The sequence below is a fragment of the Drosophila virilis genome, chromosome 4 (assembly GCF_030788295.1).
Source record: "Drosophila virilis strain 15010-1051.87 chromosome 4, Dvir_AGI_RSII-ME, whole genome shotgun sequence".
NCBI classification, from domain to species: domain Eukaryota; kingdom Metazoa; phylum Arthropoda; class Insecta; order Diptera; family Drosophilidae; genus Drosophila; species Drosophila virilis.
Window position 1 is genome coordinate 3,814,049 of NC_091546.1, and position 18,042 is coordinate 3,832,090.

At 47.6% G+C, this 18,042-nt stretch overlaps 1 protein-coding gene and 1 long non-coding RNA gene across 4 annotated transcripts in view; one reads left to right on the top strand and one right to left on the bottom strand.

Annotated features, from left to right (window-relative positions):
• The window catches only part of ds (dachsous cadherin-related 1), a 221,045-nt gene extending 213,657 nt beyond the window's left edge, over window positions 1–7,388 (top strand). For all 3 annotated transcript variants that reach the window (XM_070209030.1, XM_032438176.2, XM_070209029.1), the window contains 2 exons: window positions 647–1,950; window positions 2,202–7,388. In XM_070209030.1, the coding sequence (XP_070065131.1) occupies window positions 647–1,950; window positions 2,202–5,653 (4,756 nt within the window). In that variant the 3' untranslated portion in view covers window positions 5,654–7,388. The remainder of the gene's footprint in view (window positions 1–646; window positions 1,951–2,201) is intronic.
• Window positions 1–18,042, bottom strand: part of LOC138911222 (uncharacterized) — a 188,744-nt gene that overhangs the window by 97,997 nt on the left and 72,705 nt on the right. The window contains exon 3 of the long non-coding RNA XR_011416631.1: window positions 13,554–13,626. This is a non-coding gene — a long non-coding RNA (uncharacterized lncRNA). The remainder of the gene's footprint in view (window positions 1–13,553; window positions 13,627–18,042) is intronic.

Here is an 18,042-nt window from a genome sequence, read left to right on the forward strand (position 1 = left end):
CTGCAACGCGAGTGGATCATTTCAACAGCAATATTTGCTGGCAAGCAAATGACTTAATTACCAGATACCCCCCCCCCCCCCCCCTTTTTTTATCATGAGTCGTCTCTTGTGTGTGCTCGCTGGATTAATTCCACATCATTTCGTGCGGCTAATTGTGGCTAGGATTACGTTTAGGCATAGCAACGGGGCGACTAATTAGTGTCGCTAAAGATACCCTCTCGCAATCATTGATCCCACAGACATTCAGCTTGAGTTAGCCCGGAATTCATCTTGAGATACCCTTTCGGAAGTCTAAGCCAATTCATAGCAGGTGTTAGGTGTTAGGGAGAAATGCCTCCAATTATGCTTGACTTAGCTAGGAATTCCGCTAAGGAAACCCTTTCGCAATCATTAATCCCACAGACATTCAGCTTAGGAATCTCTCTACAGATACCCTTTCGGAAGCCTAAGCCAGATCATATCTTGTGTCAGCTAGGAATTCCTCCAATTTAGCTTGACATAGCTCGGAATTTCTCTTAAGATACCCTTTGGCTAGCCCAACAATAACCTCAATCATTGATCTCTCAGTTGCCCAGCTTGTCTTAATTACGCATTCCATTTGACGCCCACTAATTGTCTGCATTTCCTTGCATGCTCTTCCGAATAGCAAACTGGATCGCGAGCTGCAGTCGAGCTATAGCTTCATGGTGCTGGCAACCGATTGTGGACGCTATGAGGTTCGTTCCGGCAGCGTTGCCGTGCAGATCAATGTGCTGGACATCAACGACAACAAGCCCATCTTCGAGCGTTATCCCTACAGTGGGCAGGTGGCGGCGCTCATTCAGCCGGGCCAGACGCTGCTCAAGGTGCAAGCGCACGACGCGGACCAAGGCGCCAATGGCGAGCTGCTCTATGCCCTGAAGGCGGATAGCACATTGACAACGCCAGCCATGCGCAGCAAGTTTCGCATTAATCCCAACACGGGCGCCCTGAGTGCAACCCAAAGCCTGGCCAGCGAAACGGGCCGCCTGCTGCAGCTTGAGGTTATTGCGCGCGACAAGGGAAATCCACCGCAAAGCAGCGTTGGTCTTATCGAGCTGCTGGTGGGTGAGCCCAACCCGGTAGCGCCAGCTCTGCACTTCCAGAACGAAACGTATCGCACCAAGCTGCGCGAGAACTCACCCGCAGGCACACGGCTGCTTCATGTGGCCGCCGTGCGCAGCGATGGCCGCCGCCAAAAGCTGAACTTCTCATTCGGCGCGGGCAATGATGAGGGCATATTTACGCTAGATGCCGGCACAGGTGAGATACGTGTAGCCAATCCTCAGCTGCTGGACTACGATCGCTATGCCACGCCCACTCTGGCACCGCTTAGTCGCGGACGCGCCATGCACTACGAGCAGACGGAGCAGACAGAACAGACGGAGCAACACCAGCCCGACAATACGAACAGTTCGCGCAGTCAACGCGCCTTGGCCCAATCCTCGTTCGCCCTGGCTGCCACGCAGCCACACGAGCTCCGTTTGGTGTTGGTGGCACGCACCACGGAGGCACCTTTCCTGTCTAGCTACGCGGAGCTGGTGGTTGAGCTGGAGGATGAGAACGACAATAGCCCGCAGTTCTCGCAGCGCCAGTTCGTGGCCACCGCCTGGGAGGGCAACAGCAAGGGCACCTTCGTGGCCCAGGTGCAGGCCTTCGATGCCGACGAGGGCGCAAATGCCCGGCTCCGATATCATATTGTGGACGGCAACCATGACAACGCGTTTGTCATCGAGCCCGCCTTCAGCGGCATTGTCAGAACGAACATTGTGCTGGACCGCGAAATCCGTGATGTCTACAGTCTGAAGATCATTGCCACGGACGAGGGTGTGCCCCAGATGACGGGCACCTCAACGATACGCGTCCACATCGTGGACGTCAACGACAACCAGCCCACGTTTCCGCCCAACAATGTGGTCAGCGTCAGCGAAGGTAAGTTTCAAAGTTCTAAGTTGTAGTGAGAGGAAAATCTAATCTTAAATTAATAACTAATTCAAATATTAAAGATTTTTATAATATCGAAATATCGAAGGAAAGCCAAATATAGAGATAAAGAATATATCCCTTCCCCCCGTTCTTATAATTTCTCTGTTAGTTAGCTCCTTAGCTTCCTTAGCTCAACATGAGAGATTCCCGACTAACTCCCAACTCTACCCACTTGCTCTACGTCTTGTCTTTCACAGCCACCGAATTGGGCGCCGTAATAGCCTCGCTGTCGGCCAACGATGTGGACACCTACCCGACGCTGACCTATCGCTTGGGCAGCGATTCCGCCGTGGAAATGGAGAACCTGTCGCTCTTCGGCCTGGATCGCTACAGTGGTAAGCTGGTGTTAAAGCGCCGCCTGGACTACGAGCAGCAGCAAGAGTACCAATTGGAGATCATAGCATCCGATGCGGCGCATGAGGCACGCACCACGCTAACGGTGCGCGTGACCGATGAGAATGACAATGCGCCCCGTTTTCTAGCCGAGCGGCCGCCCGCCTACTTTGCCCTGCTGCCCGCCGCAACGGAGCTGCTGGAGAGCAGCTCCTCCATGGACGTGGAGCTGCTGTCGGTGAACGCCACAGATGCGGACGCAGAGGGTCGCAACTCGCAACTCAGCTACCACATCGAGCCACCTTTGGCTGGGTTCAGCATACACGCCACAACGGGCGTGGTCTCGGTCAACATAAGCCAGCTGTCAGCGGCAGTGTCCAGCAGCGGCGACTACTTCCTCAGCATTGTGGCACGGGATGCGGGCAAGCCCCAGCTAAGCGGCAACACGCTGCTGCGCGTGCAGCCCGGCGACAGCGGCTCGGGCCGACAGCAGTTCCAGCAGACCCAGTACCGTGCACAGATTAGCGAGGCAGCACCGTTGGGCGCGGTGGTGCTGCAGCTGGGACACGATGTCAGGGATCAGGCGTTTAGCATAGCCGCGGGCAACGAGGAACAGGCCTTCGAGCTGCTGCCCAACAAGGCGCTCGTGCTGGTCAAGCCGCTGGATCGCGAGCGCAACGATCTTTACAAGCTGCAGCTGCAGCTGAGCCAAGCAGGCAACACGGCCAGCTCCAGCTCTAGCTCGAATTCCAGCGCAGGCATCACGGTGTTTGTCAGCGTGCTGGACGCCAATGATAATGCTCCCATCTTTGATCCCAGCGCCAAGTATGAGGCAGAGATAAGCGAACTGGCGCCGCTGCGCTACTCGATTGCCCAGCTGGTCGCGATAGATGCGGATCAGGAGAATACGCCCAACTCGGAGGTGGTCTACGACATCAGTTCCGGCAATGATGAGCACATGTTCACCATCGATCTGGTCAGCGGCGTGCTGTTCGTGAACAATCGCCTGGACTACGATAGCGGCGCCATTAGCTACGAGCTGATCATACGCGCCTGTGATAGCCATCAACCGCGTCCGCTGTGCAGCCTGCAGAGATTCCAACTGTCGCTGCACGACGAGAACGACAATGCGCCGCAATTTCCGCTTGGCGAGTACGTTCACTTTCTGGCCGAGAACGAACCGCTGGGAAGCTCCGTGTTTCGCGGCCAGGCCAGCGATCTGGATCGCGGCGCCTTTGGCCAGCTGAACTATAGTCTGGTGCCGGCCGACGACGTCGACGACGACAGCTCGTGGCGTCTGTTTCGCGTGGATGCCGTCACGGGCATTGTCAGCTCCGCGGCGGTGTTCGACTACGAGCAGCGGCAACGCTATCATCTACAGTTGCGAGCCAGCGATATGGGCGGCAGAAGTGCGCGGGTGGCGGTGCGCATCGAGATCGAGTCACGGGACGAGTTCACGCCGCAGTTCACGGAGCGCACCTATCGCTTTGTGCTGCCGGCATCCGCTGCGCTGCCGCTGGGCTTTGTCGTTGGCCAGGTGACGGCCACAGATGCCGATAGCGGTGCGGACGGTCGTGTGGTTTACCAATTAAGCGCACCGCACAGCCACTTCAAGGTGAATCGCAGCAGCGGCGCGGTCCTGATCAAAAGGAAGCTCGACGACAGCCTCATCGACGATGGCCGCGATATCAGTCTGGTGATCTCGGCCTCCTCGGGCCGGCACAACTCGCTGACCAACATGACTGTCGTCGAGATCGCCCTCGATCCGCTGGCACATCCCAACACGAATCTGGCATCGATTGGCAGCGCCGGGGGAGCTGCTGGCGCGGGCGCAGCTGGTGCGGGCGGCTCAAGCGGTGGGCCAAGCGATTGGATTGTGGCTCTGCTGGTCACGCTGCTGCTCATCCTGTGCGCCGCCGCCGGCATCTTTCTGTTCATCCACATGCGCAGTCGACGGCCACGCAACGCGGTCAAGCCGCATCTCAGCAGCGAGACGGTCGGCGTGGGCAACTCCAACAGCTATGTGGATCCGAGTGCGTTTGACACAATGCCCATACGTGGTGGCGGCAGCGGAATGACGGCTGCGGGCGGTGGTGCCGGTGGTGGTGCCGTGGCCTCGGGTCAGTTCGCGCCACCCAAATACGATGAGATACCGCCGTTTGGACCGCATGCGGGCAGTTCGGGCGCAGCGACCACATCAGAGCTATCCGGCTCGGAGCAGTCGGGCTCGAGTGGACGCGGCTCGGCGGAGGATGATGGCGAGGATGAGGAGATACGCATGATTAACGAGGGGCCGTTGAGTCATCGTGCCGGCGCCGGCGCCGGCAGCGACGACGGACGCATATCGGACATTTCGGTGCAGAACACACAGGAGTATCTGGCACGCCTGGGCATTGTTGATCACGATCCCAGCGGTGGCGGCGGCACTGGCGGCGCCTCCAGCATGGCCGGTTCCAGTCACCCCATGCCCATGACCATGCCCATGCCTACGCTGCACATGTTCGATGCGGACGAGACGGCGCGCTCGGACATCACGAATCTGATCTACGCCAAGCTGAACGATGTGGCCGGCGGCGCCGGCTCCGAACGTGGCAGCAGCGCAGACGACGCAGCCACAACGGCGGGCAGCATCGGCACCGTCGGACATGGTCATGGACACGGAGTAATGGCCAGCTACGGCGAGGTGCCCGTTCCGGTGCCCGTTGTGGTTGGCGGCAGCAATGTCGGCGGATCGCTCAGCTCGATTGTGCACAGCGAGGAGGAGCTGACGGGCAGCTACAACTGGGACTATCTGCTCGACTGGGGGCCGCAGTACCAGCCGCTGGCGCACGTCTTCTCCGAGATAGCAAGACTGAAGGACGACACCATGTCGGAGCATAGCGGTCACAGCGGCAGCGGCGCCTCGTCCAGCGCCAAGAGCAAGCAATCGCTGGCCCACTCCTCGCACTCCTCGGCCGGCGCCGGCAGCGTGGTGCTGAAGGCACCACCTGCGCACATCCCACCGCCGCTGCTGACGAACGTGGCACCGCGGGCGATCAATCTGCCCGCGCTGGGCAATGCGGTGGGTGGGCTGCGTCTGCCGCCGCATCTCAGCATGTCCGGGCTGCCGCGTTCGCCCATTGGGCACGAGGCCAGCGGCGGCTTCAGCACCTCCTCGGCCATGTCACCGTCGTTTTCACCTTCGCTCTCGCCGCTGGCCACGCGCTCGCCGTCGATTTCGCCGCTGGGCGGGCCGGCCACCCACATGTCGCATGTCTCGCTGCCGCGCCACGCCCCACAGCCAAGCCAGCGCGCCAATGTGGGCACACGTATGTGAACCAGGAACCAGGAACTGCAGCCGCAATCCTCCCCCCAAAATCTGTGTGATCACCATTTAGAGTTTAGCATAGCGTACTTAGTTCTAGTTAGTGCCAGAGACTTGAATTTGAATGGAGCGCAGCTGCACATGCATAGTATTACTTGCACCACACCACCCTCACACACACACACACATATACATCAACACACATACATGCACACGCACATACGCACACTTACATACATATAAATATGCACACACAACAGGGTCTCAGCAACTTATTAATTTACAGCTTAAAGGCATAAGTTGCTTAAATCGCGTTGCCAACTATAGCTAACAATTGTGTACACGTTGCCAAATATAACAATTGTGTAGAAGTTGCCAACTTCAGCATAAAAATACCATACTAAAATTTGATTTTTAATTAAACATATAAAAGTCTGTGCATGGCAATCACATTTAAGTGTTGGCAACGCACGATCAGTATCATAGTTGGCAACACGATTCAAGCAATTGACAATTGCCAAGTTCGTCGATTTTTGTTTAAATTGTGCCCATGAATTTTGTTCTTATATTTAAATCAATTCGGCTGTTAACTCTTTAAGTCGTCTGCGACAAAAGTAAACATATTAAATTAAGTTCTACAAATGTCAGGCATGCCTTTGATGCCGCATTCTATCACAGCGTGTTGCTGGGAACTCATTAGCCAGATCAACATACCAACATATTTAAACACACGGACACACACCAACATGCACACACACTCACACGCACACACACACATTAGTTGTTGTATGTAATGTATATATAGCATATGTACGATTGTAGTAGTAAACGACCACAAAGCCAACAAAGACTCTCTGATAAATACGCTTGGTTGGCCGCCTCGAAGCGCCAACGGGCCCCAACAGACAAAAAGCCAAGCCAGCCATAAGTTGTAAGCATTTCTTAAAAGCTAAAAGATACAGAAATAAAAAAAAAAAAAAAAAACAAGAACGAAAAACGAAATAAAAATAAACGTAGACCTTAACGTAGTACGTAATAAGTAGTACGTAAAACGTAGAGTTAAGCATAGGAACTAAACTAGTTTTTCGCAGCGACGCATCGCATTGCATCGCAACGAAAGGAAACGCGACTAAACGAACCAAGTGCACTTAAACCATTAAACATTACCATTTAGAATCGAACAAGAAGAAGAATAAGCAAGGCTCGCTCGCATGTCTGCCTCCATTCCCCATTCCCCATTCCCCTTACCCATGCCCCATACCCCATACCCATAATATCGCGCATTATCAAAATAAAGAGAATAATCAACTGAGATACCGAGAATTGCGGAGAAAGAGTGTAGAGTGTTGTGTCAGGGGAGGAATTTGTAAAAAGTTGTTTTTAGTAATCATTGGAGAGCCCTTGTAAATGTTTTTCCACACGAAGAGCTTACATATATACCATATATATATATACGGTATACGATTAACGATATTTGTTTTACGATATTCGATTTTAAGTTTAGGCTCCTAAGCTGTAGTTAGTTTCTTAGTTATTTTTCACTTTATGTGTGATGCTACTTATGTAATTGCCTTACGATCTAGCAAAGCTGTAAAAATTAAAAATCTAAATAAAAATATATATACTTTGTATTGCCCATTAGATCGTTAGCATTATGTTTAAGCCTTAGCTGTTAATAGCGAAAGAAAATCAAAAAATAAATACAAAATATACTAAAAAAAAATAAAAATTACAAAAATACAAGCCAAGTTCTTGCTTCTTACAAATTGCTGTTGTGTTTGTGATTAATTTCCATTAAGGTTTCGATGGCCCCAGGCGGCAACCACCAACCACCAACCGCCAACCACCGAGCAGCAACTGGCAACCACAAGGACTGCAAATTTGCGGCCATCGACGATGCATTTTGAGAGACGACCTGGAAATGGATTGCCGGGCGAACGCCTTCATTATTATTATTTTTGCAGTTGTTTTCTTTGCATGCCCTTACAGTGGGTACCATAATTATGTCACGCAATGTGTTACACATTAAAGAAGACACATATGCCCATATAGCCCATAGGCTATATAAATCTTAATCTCAATCATGGACATGAACTGAGTTGGATGTGAGTTAAGATCTGCTGCTGTTAGCTCGTATATAGACATCAGCCAGATTCGGAATGTACCCTCTGTATCCACAGCTGGCGCGAATTCGACTTTTCATTTAAACCTTTGTTCAGCTTATTCTCAACATAATTGAACGGCTTATCAAAATACTTTCTATTCAATTTGTCCCCACCCAAAACAGAATATTTGTAAAAATCAATGCTTCTTTTTCAAATCTAACTAAAACATATGCAGAGTGTATTAAATTTTAGTTCTTCTTGCTTGTTATTCACATTTGTTCGGGGGGACAAAAGCAAAAGTGGCAGCCACGCCCCTGTCAGAGGGAGAATGTTGGTAGGGTTAAACCAAGCTCTTGTTTGGCTGTTTCGCACATGTTGTAGGTGGCGAAACGTAGCTGAACTCTTGAACCGGCATGCCACATACGCAGCAACTGGAGTCCACAACAAGCCACACTCCAACCTGCAACATCCTCCTCCTCCTCCTCCTCTTCCTGCTGCTGCTGCTGCACGCTGGCTTGTTGTCGCGCATTGCAATCTGAGTCGACGATAGGCGGTGGTCGCCTTGTTGCCACAGCTGCTACGGTTGCTGCTGCTTGCCTCAAATTCTAGACGCACGGCAGCCAAAGGGAGCGACTGTTGCCGGTTGACGGTGGTACGGGGGGCAAGTGCGGCGACAGGGAGCCAACGCGACGTCGCAGTTTGTCTTCATTTCAAAGCCGTTGCATGAACTCATTTATTTGTTTCTGATTTCTGGCCACAAACACGCCCTCCTTCTGCTCTCCCCCACATACGCTTCCCTCGAGCCCTTTAACCGTCTGCTGTCGTCATTATCATTATTCTGCTGCACACACTCCTTTTGACCAGTTGAGTTATTTCCATTTGCCAGTTTCGACTTTTGGACTGCTTTTGCTGTGGCTCCTACTGGTATCAGTTGCAGTGGATCTTGCGGAAATTTGTTTTTCTTTTTCGTTTCTTTTTTTTTTTTTGGTCACACTGCGTTCTACTCCTGACTGGGTTATTATTATTAGTTGCCGCGTCAATACATATTACAGCCAATACAAATAACAACAACTTTGATCTCTCAGAGTGCAGCCTAGAAGCTTTAGCTGTGGGATTAGCTGCTGCACCAACAATAGCAACAAAAACTGAAGGAACATCTCTGATGATGATTATGGGGTATGCTCTCTCGCCTAGGTATTCATTTAGGGCACGCAGCATTCCATTGGCTTTTTCGGGGTGTGTACGGCAGACAACAACGCGACGGCGGAAAGTGAAAAGCCTTAATTTGTTACAGGCCAAAAACAACACCAGCAACAACAACAACAGCAACAACAGCAACAGACCAGGCCCGTTGGGTTTATTTTTAAAGCCATTTAAGTGGTTGTGTGCGCCTGTCTCAGCTTTAAGCACGTACACGTACACGTACTAGCCGGGCCTTTACATTGTTCTGCGCGTTGGACGCATGGACATTTTTCACTTGGGCCTGTCAAATCGGGACATCGACAGCTTTTAAACAGGGCAGCGCCACCAGGCCACACCACTGACAGCCGCAGCAGAGCATGCACCGCCCGCCCTGCCCTATCCCTGCCCCGACCCTTACCAACACACTCGCGACTCTAGGCAGTGCATTGGCTATATATTCCGCTTCCCTTATACGCTATAACCAAGTTGGCAAATGGGGTATATTGGGCAAGCTTAATGGTGCCTGAATAGAAGTTTGCCACGCCCATCTCGAAAACTGAATTTTTCAAATTGTATAAATCTCTTCTAACATAAACGTCTTGCCTAGTTGGGTTCCTTTATAGGGTATATAAACCTCCCCAATTTATTTGCAAAAATTGGAAAATATCTACCATTAAAATATAAGCCTCGAGCTTTGGTGTATGCACACTCTTAGAAGCCATCTTCTAGTCCTGAAATTCTCAAAACGATCAGACTATAAGCTCCGAAGTTATTTAAGAGGAAGAAGCATAGCAGCTGCATAAGTTTTATGTATATACAGAAGATAGTTTAAGTGTTTGTACAGCTTTGTTACAGGGTATTTGCTAGTCATAAGCATAACAAACATTTTATATTATAGCTGAGAGTCTCCTGCATAGCTTAAGCAGCAATTGTTAGGGCTTGGAATTGAAGGAAGGATCTGGAACTTGAAACTGGGCCTGTTCCAGCGCCAATTCCCGTGCTCGTACCGATGCCTGCGCCTGCGAATTGGCCCAGCTGATGGCAAAATAAGTGATTTGCGAGCTGCTGCTGCGTGATAAGATGCAATCAGTCGTAGAACCGTGCTGCGATGCTGTGGATACAGCAGGGCGGGCGGCGGACAGGCAGACGTTGGGTATGCCTTATGCCTTCATAATTTGTCAATACTTCAAGCGCACAATAAAGCGATTACGATTACGATGGGGATTACGTTGACGATTACGATTGGCCGTTGCCAAACGGCAACGAGCTGAGCCTTGAAATCGGCATGGCCAGCACATCCTGCCGCCTGCCAAATTCTTGACATTGGCCAACGGCGACGACTGCGACTGCGCTTGAATTGTTGGAAATACAATAATAATTTTATTTCAACTCAAATGATCGCCTGATGAGAAAATTAAAGCCGCCGCAGCCGTCAGAAGCCTAAGCTTAGCCGCGCTTCGACTTCGCAACTGCGTCTGCGACGGCGGCTTAATAACAATTCCATTAGCGGCTAATGTCTTCATTGCAAGTGTCAGAGTTATGGGGGAGCAGAGAGCGTGGAAGAGAGCGAGAGAGGGAGAGTGCTCCACCCCTTACCCCTGTCTCTGACGCTAAACTGGCAGCCGGGACGTTGTCTGGCAGCCATCAGCAGCTTGGACTATTGCTTAACTCACGGCGTGAACACCTTCAGAATTATGGCTTACAGTCTTATGCTCTACTGATCCTCCTCTCTCCCTCCTCCACCCAGTTGCTGTTGCATCTCTACACTCAGAAAAAACTAAAACAAGACGAAAAAGCACCGAAAAATATAACTAAACTAAACTAAACAAAAAATCTGTAAGCAATGATTATACAAAAAAAAAAGTCGAATGTATTTTATAAATGTACTGTACTTTTTTTTTGTGTGTACCCATGTCTGGCCGACTCGCATGTCAGTTTAACACTTTGGCAAATCCTTTGAAGTTGTGGCTCAGTTGATGTGCGAGCAGTTTTTATTGTAGCGCACGCTTGATTATTGTCCAAAATTTATTGCAATGTGCGCACTAATAAGCTCGTTTCCCAGTCCTTTCAAGCAGCAACCCCTCATCCCCCCTCCAAAAGATGCCATGGCATTAGCATTCAAGTGGGCAACAAATGCGAAAATAATTGCTACCACGAAAAGATGCGCGGGCAGGTGGGCTGGAACGCGAGGCTTTGGCTAATTGCCGACATGATTGGCGTAGTCGCAGCCCGACAACAACATAAACTGCACGACAATAAAGAGATTTCTTTTCCTGCTTATATGTACAGCACAAGTTCGTTGCCTAAGTCTTTTGTTTGGCACTGACCATTTCCGGTTCCGCTAGCGCACTAAAATCCCACAGCCTGGGAGCAGCATGGATATTGGCCAGCTCAAACGCCGCATATGCTTAACAGAGGAAGGGGCAGTGGCCGCTTGTAATTCGATACGTTTGTGGAGTTGGCACTGGCGCCGCTCCCCACCAAAGATGAGCGATGTCTGCGCCAGCTTGTATTTCAAGCATCAAAAAACCAATACCAATTCCTCTGCAGCAGGGGCAGGGTCAGCAGCAGAGGCAGCAGTTGCCATTAGAGACTGGAACAAGGAGCAGCAGCATAGAACAAGGCGGCCGCATAATGAAACACGCGCAATGTTTGCCATATAATGGCAACGGCTCCGGCCAATAGATGTGCAGCCATCCATCCATCCATCCAGTGCACGGCAACCAAAAACTCAATTCCGCACAAAGGCAGCCATTAAAATATAATAATAGCTGCAAAAGCAACAACAGCAGCAACAGCAGCAGCAGCAGCTACCGTGGCCAAACAATTTGAACATGACACAGCCAGCTGAGCTGGCCCAAAAGGAGCTTGCGATGATCGAATCTCATAAAGCCAGTCAAGCTGTGCGGGTGTGTGTGCGCGTGCAGGCAACGTCAAAGCTAAACAAGAACAATCTATCCAAATGTCCATCTATTGCCCAGATAAAGCAGCACCATCTTCTTCTCTAACTCAGCACACACAGCCCGCACACAGACCCCTTTGGCCTAACTGCTGGTCATGTGTCTAGGGATTTGTGTGCGGCTTACACTTTGCGCCAACCGCAAATCCAATGCCAACTACAAACGGCGGCTGATGAAGATTAGCCTGGCTACCTTGGCACCAGCAAGCCGAGATTGTGATGCTGCTGCTGCGGCTGCTGCTGCTGCTGTTGCTGTTGGTGGCACATCAACGTCAGCAGCAGCAGCAGCAGCAACAACATGCAGCCATTGTTTCGCCAGCTCATTGTTGTTGTTGTTGTTGTTGTCCTTTTAGCATCAAAAGAGATTTGCATTTTATCGCATTGCGCAGCGGAAATAACAAAATCAACAGGCAGCAGCAACGCTGTTGTCGTTGTCGTTGTCGCTCTTTGATGCCCGCTGACAGTCGCGACAGTCGCTCAGTTTTGCAATTGAAGCTGGCATCAGCAGCAGCAGCAGCAGCAGCGGCAGCAGTAGATGCTGCCTTCGAGCTGCTGCTCAGTCATTTTCGGCGAGCTGTCAGTTAATTGAAATATTCGTGCCGTCGTCTTCGTCGTCAATGTCAGTCGCTTTTGATACTCATTAAAGCAGCGCTTAGGAATCGAACAGCGTTTTGCATGCAGCGCGTGAGAAAGAGAGCGGGAGAGGGAGGCGGGGGCAAGAGTTTCACCAGCTGGAATTTAAGCACAAACGTGTTAATGTGCCAAATGAAACGAGGCAACAGTTGTCAAGACGCAGAGTTGGGCGGCACAGCCCCAGTCAGAATGCGAAGAGAGTGCCGCAGAAGTAGCCCCAAGGAGTTAACCCGCTGTGCCACAAAGTTAAACAGAATCAATTTATAAATCAGCGGCTTTAAAGGTCAGCGATAACAACAGCAACAGCAACAACAACAACAACAACAACAACAATGAGGCAGCTCGCGCTGTTCCTGCGACTGCGGCTGCTGTTGCTTTGGCCCAGCTCTCGTCCACGATGAGCAATTTATTGTGTCAAACTCAATTATACTCGTGTGATATTTTTGTTGCCCACAAAACAAAGCAACAAAATGCCAAGCGCACACACACCAAAACACACACTCGCACACACACACACACACAGCTACAGTCAGCAAAAAGGAGCAACCCAAATTCTCGAAATGCTGCAACTTTGGCCCGCAAGAGAGCAGCAGCAGCAGTAACAGCAACAACACACAAAAAAAAAACATACACACACACACAAGTCTTCAGCCAAAAGTTTGTGCATCTCCACCTCCCCCCCCCCCCCTTGCCCCTTTCCACCTCACCAACCAGCTGGACCAATGTCTGGCCACAAAACTGCAGCCGAAATGAAAGAAGAAAAGTTTCAGATAAATGAGCCGAATGGTTTGGCGAAAGGCGCAATTCAACTGCCAAAATAACAAAAGCCAAAAACACAAAAAAACAGAACAAGAATGCTTCAGACTTAAGAGTACATAACTTTCAGATACCCTGTACAGAAGAGCTTATGGAGGATGTACAAAAATTGTGCAGCATAAAACATATAATATAATATGAACTATAGTATAGCAATAATTAGAAGAACATACAAGAACTAGAATAATAAGAAATAATACTCATATGATCAACATACCGATTTTGAAGGCTGTTCGTATGTATATACAAAATTCCAGAGAAAAATTTGTTTGTAAGAACAAAATCTATTCCTGAAAAAATAAAATAAAAATTATATTACATTTTAAATATAAATTATTGAACAATAATAAATAAACAAACATCAATATTAAAAATAAATGATCTCGTATAAATTAGAAATTTTACACTTTTAAAATTTAGTTTTAGATTATTAAGTCTTTAAGACTTAGATACCAATTAGTTTCAGTGTTCTTAGCATGAAATTCTTTTAAAAATGTTCATAAATTAAATTTTCATTTGGCAAACAGATACGACATACAAAATTTGTTCTCCCTAGCATTGACATACGCTGAGTTCTCTGTCAGTTGAAGGAACAGACATGTCTGAAGCGAGATGCTGATAGACAGTTAAATTATGATATGGTCCACTAGAAAGACTTATGAGGCTACTAATTGAGGCTCTTTACATTTATACATATACTCACAGCTTGATTACACTCTTTTCAAAGACTCTTAATTAGTACAGGGTATGCAAAAGGGTAGGCAGCAAAGTGCAAATAAATGTGCTGAGCAATGGAAAAATGGCTCTTTAGAGACGATTCATCAATGCCCTACATCGCATGAGAAAGCTTGCTAATTAATTGATTTCATGTTAGCAAAAATATATACACTACGATTGAAAGCCTTCTTTAAAATATCACATAGATATAAGGGGCTTAAAATGGAGCTTACTTTTTTTTTTTCAAATATCTGCTAAGATTGCTCCATATTTCTTTGCCTCTCAGCTTAAATAACTAATTTTTCGATTTTCTTTTAAGTTTTATATTATATATTGAATTCATTTATTTAATATTTTATATTTAATTTTTTTTTTTTTAATGATATAATTTTGTAGGTTATTATTTTTAATTTATTTTTTTATATATTGTTTAACTATTTTATATATTTCTTTTACTTAGTTTTTATTTTAATATTTTTATAATTATTTTAGGCTTAAGAACAATTTGATAATTTTTAGCTTTCATGTCAAAATATCTTTATGGACTTTCTTATTGATCATCAAATATTTTATATTAAAGAAAAGCGCATAATGGCAAAGCGCATTATGGAAAGCCTTGACTCCCCTTGCCACAGCCCATACCGACCCTTGCGGAGAAGAAGCCACGCTTAAGGAACCTGCTGGTTTATCTACCGCCTCGCTAGCTTCTTTATTAACGATTGTAGCTCATTGGCAGCCTCAGCCTGGCTGCACTCAGCCCGCTTCTTGTGGCAGACCCCCAAAAACAGAAGTCGACCAGAGCAAAAGAACTGCACCCGCCCGCTGCTGTTGCTGCTGCTGCTGCTCCTGCAAATGCTGCCTCGCCTGCTGCAGCTGCTCCTCCGGCTCGTTCCCTTTTGCGGCGGCTCGCGACCAGGCAACACTCACTTTTTGTGCACTGGGCAGCCAAGAATTTCACGTTGACACTTTTAAGTGGACATCAAGCAGTTTGCGCATATTTCTCCTCCCCAATCCCCATGGCCAGTTGCCTGGCCCCCACCACAGCAGTCTCCAGGCTCCAGGCTTCAGTCTCCAATCGGGGCGCAGCTGCAGCCAAGTTTCGGCATTGGGTCTTTTCGAAATTTACAGTTGGAGTCGCAGCAGTCGGCGGAGCGGAGTGCAGCGTGCGAGTTATGCGATCTTTGGACTCTTAACGATTTGCTTTTGTTGTTGGCAACTCTTTTTTCTCTCCCGATCCCGCTTCCTCTCTCTCTCTCTCTCTTTCTCTCTTTTGATTTGGCCAGTTGTCTCTCGTCCTGCGCTGGGTCAGAAATTCAGTTAATTTAGCCAGAAATGTACAAAAGTTGTCAGCCAAGGCTAGGGCAAGAAGGGGGAGAGTAGGGAACAGGCTAGAGGTCGCCAGAGAAGCAAAGAGAAAGAAAGGGGGAACTGTGAGACTTTCAGCGACTTCTATTGGCAGCTTGGCAAATATGCGAAACAGTTGCATCAAAAGGACACAATTAGGCAGCGTATGCTGCTCGAATGCAACGAATGGTCCATCGAATTTTCGGGGGCCTCATCAAAGCGGCTAAGCCGACAATAAATCTTCAAGCGCATATAACAAAATCCAAGCGGAATTTTTATTGCTTATTATTGGTCAGTTTGGAGAGCTTTGGAGCTGGTCATTTGGACCTGGCATTTCGCAGAACCCCAAACAGCAACAGCACAGCAACAGCAACAACAACAATAACAACTGGGAAAAGTATCGAATTTCATTTCCTGTGTCCCAGGCCCTATAGAAAGGAACGTTCACTTGTCATTCTGATGCCGAACAATGGCAAATTTGCAGTGACCTCTGCCGGCAGCTTCTCTTTGTGCCCCATTATCCATTTATATGGGTATATAGTTCTGAAATCAGATCCTTGTTGAAAATCATTCGCACAATCAGCGCACACAAATCGTAACGATTTCTCATTTTAATCAATTAAAAAGTCAACGGCCGCCCCAAACAACTGAGGTGATTCTCGTTGCCGATTTCGCCAGCTAACTGTAAATTGGTCTGACACTTGCCAAAAATATGCCCAAAAAAATTCCAAACTTACAAAAATACAAAATAACAACAACAATCTGAATGTGAGACGCAGTTGGAGTTGGCTTTCGGACTTTTGTGCCCTTGCATTTTGTTTGATTAATGAGGTGAAATGTTGTGAAATATTGTCAGTTGCTTGTTTTCCCGACAGGTGCGGCGAAGGGAGGGATCGAGATGTGGCCGTATATCGTGCTGCAGGGCGAAGAGGTGGGGGAGGCGGTTAGGCAGCATGTCGACAAATCAAATGGAAATCAATACCTACATGAAATTTAACGCCTCGCAACGATTCCCGTTTGTCAGCTCGTTACAAGTTTGTTTTTGCAGCCAAAAGAGAGACGCCCCCGTTGACAACATGCAAGTGGTGCGCACCACAGCACCACTGCAACAGCAGCAGCACCCCTGCCCTCTCCTCGCCGACCAACCCTTCACCATAATTTGTTGCCAAATATGGAGAGACAACTGTAGTTGCGGCAGTTGTCAAGAGCAGTCAAAAAATCCAACCAAATACAAATAAAAGAATTGCCAAATAAAAAAAAATAATAAATAATATTATGTTGTTGCGTGAGTGTTAACGACTAGCTAATGCCCTGTAAGTCCAATTAAATTAATTAAGTAGAGACGCTAATAAAAAAAATGAAAAAGATTTATAAAAACGACGAACAACTCCTTTTTGCCTGATAAGATCTCAAACTTTTTTGTAGCTTATCATGCATCAGAATTTAGTTATATGTAAGCCTATATACCCCTCCTAAAATTCTACTCTGAACAAAACTTATTGTGAACTTGTTAACTAATGTTTTCAGAGAGTATTCAATATTTCATAAGCCAAATCTTACAGCTGAGCCATATGAATTTCTAACGTATACGTTTCCCAATCTTATTACACCCTTTTCGAACATTTCAATTTACTACAGGGTATACCAGCAGCAACAACAACAACTACACCAAAACGAGCATAAAGTGTGAACATGTAAACGTCACTCGAACGAGTCGATTCGCTGCAATTGGAATGGAGTTGTGGCAACGTGAGACCCACAGCTGCAGGTGTTCCCCTCAAAGCAAGCGCTTGGCAAATAGCTGACTTCCAAGTTTTTAATCGCACCCCCCCCCCCCCCCCTCCCTCTGCTCGGCGTTCGGTTAAAGCGTGAAACGCGCAATTTGAGGTGAAACTAAATCAATAAGCACACGGCGTATACTTAATCAAGACATAATGCGCGACAACAAACGTTGGGCGTGGCCAAAGAAAAGCCGCAATCCGATGATCACGATGATTGAAGCAACAGCTGCAGCAGTAGATCTTGAGCCAGAGATATGAATATTCATGCCTCTAATCAGTTGCGCCCCGTTTAGCAATCGATAACGAGAATCGATTGCTGGCGAAAGCGTTGCGACGCCCAAAACTGAAACGCCTTTCGGTTGCAACAGCTACAGTTTCTTAGATACTCAAATCGTATACTCAATATATATTTTTCTAAATATTCATCAAAACAGCATATACTCATAATACATTCATAAACAAATCTATAATCACACAAGAATCGTATGCACATCATATATATGTAACAACAGGTATATATTGGCCATGCCTTATTCGTAATTCGTATTCGTAATATACTCAATACATACTCATATATTATGAGTTAAACTCTCGATATATATACTCAATATATACTAATATACATCTAAGCTACTTGAAGTATGCTAGTTTATAAAGTTATTATATACTTAAAAAATACTCGAATTTTACTGGAATTAAACTCGTTTTATACTTAGAAAATACTCGTAGTAATATAGTCATAAAATACTCGTAAAATACTTGTTTATTCATAGTTACACACTCAAATTATACTAGAAAAAAACTCGTTAAGAAATTACAGGTCACGTTCTCATTAAATCCATTTAATATACTCGTAGTATATTT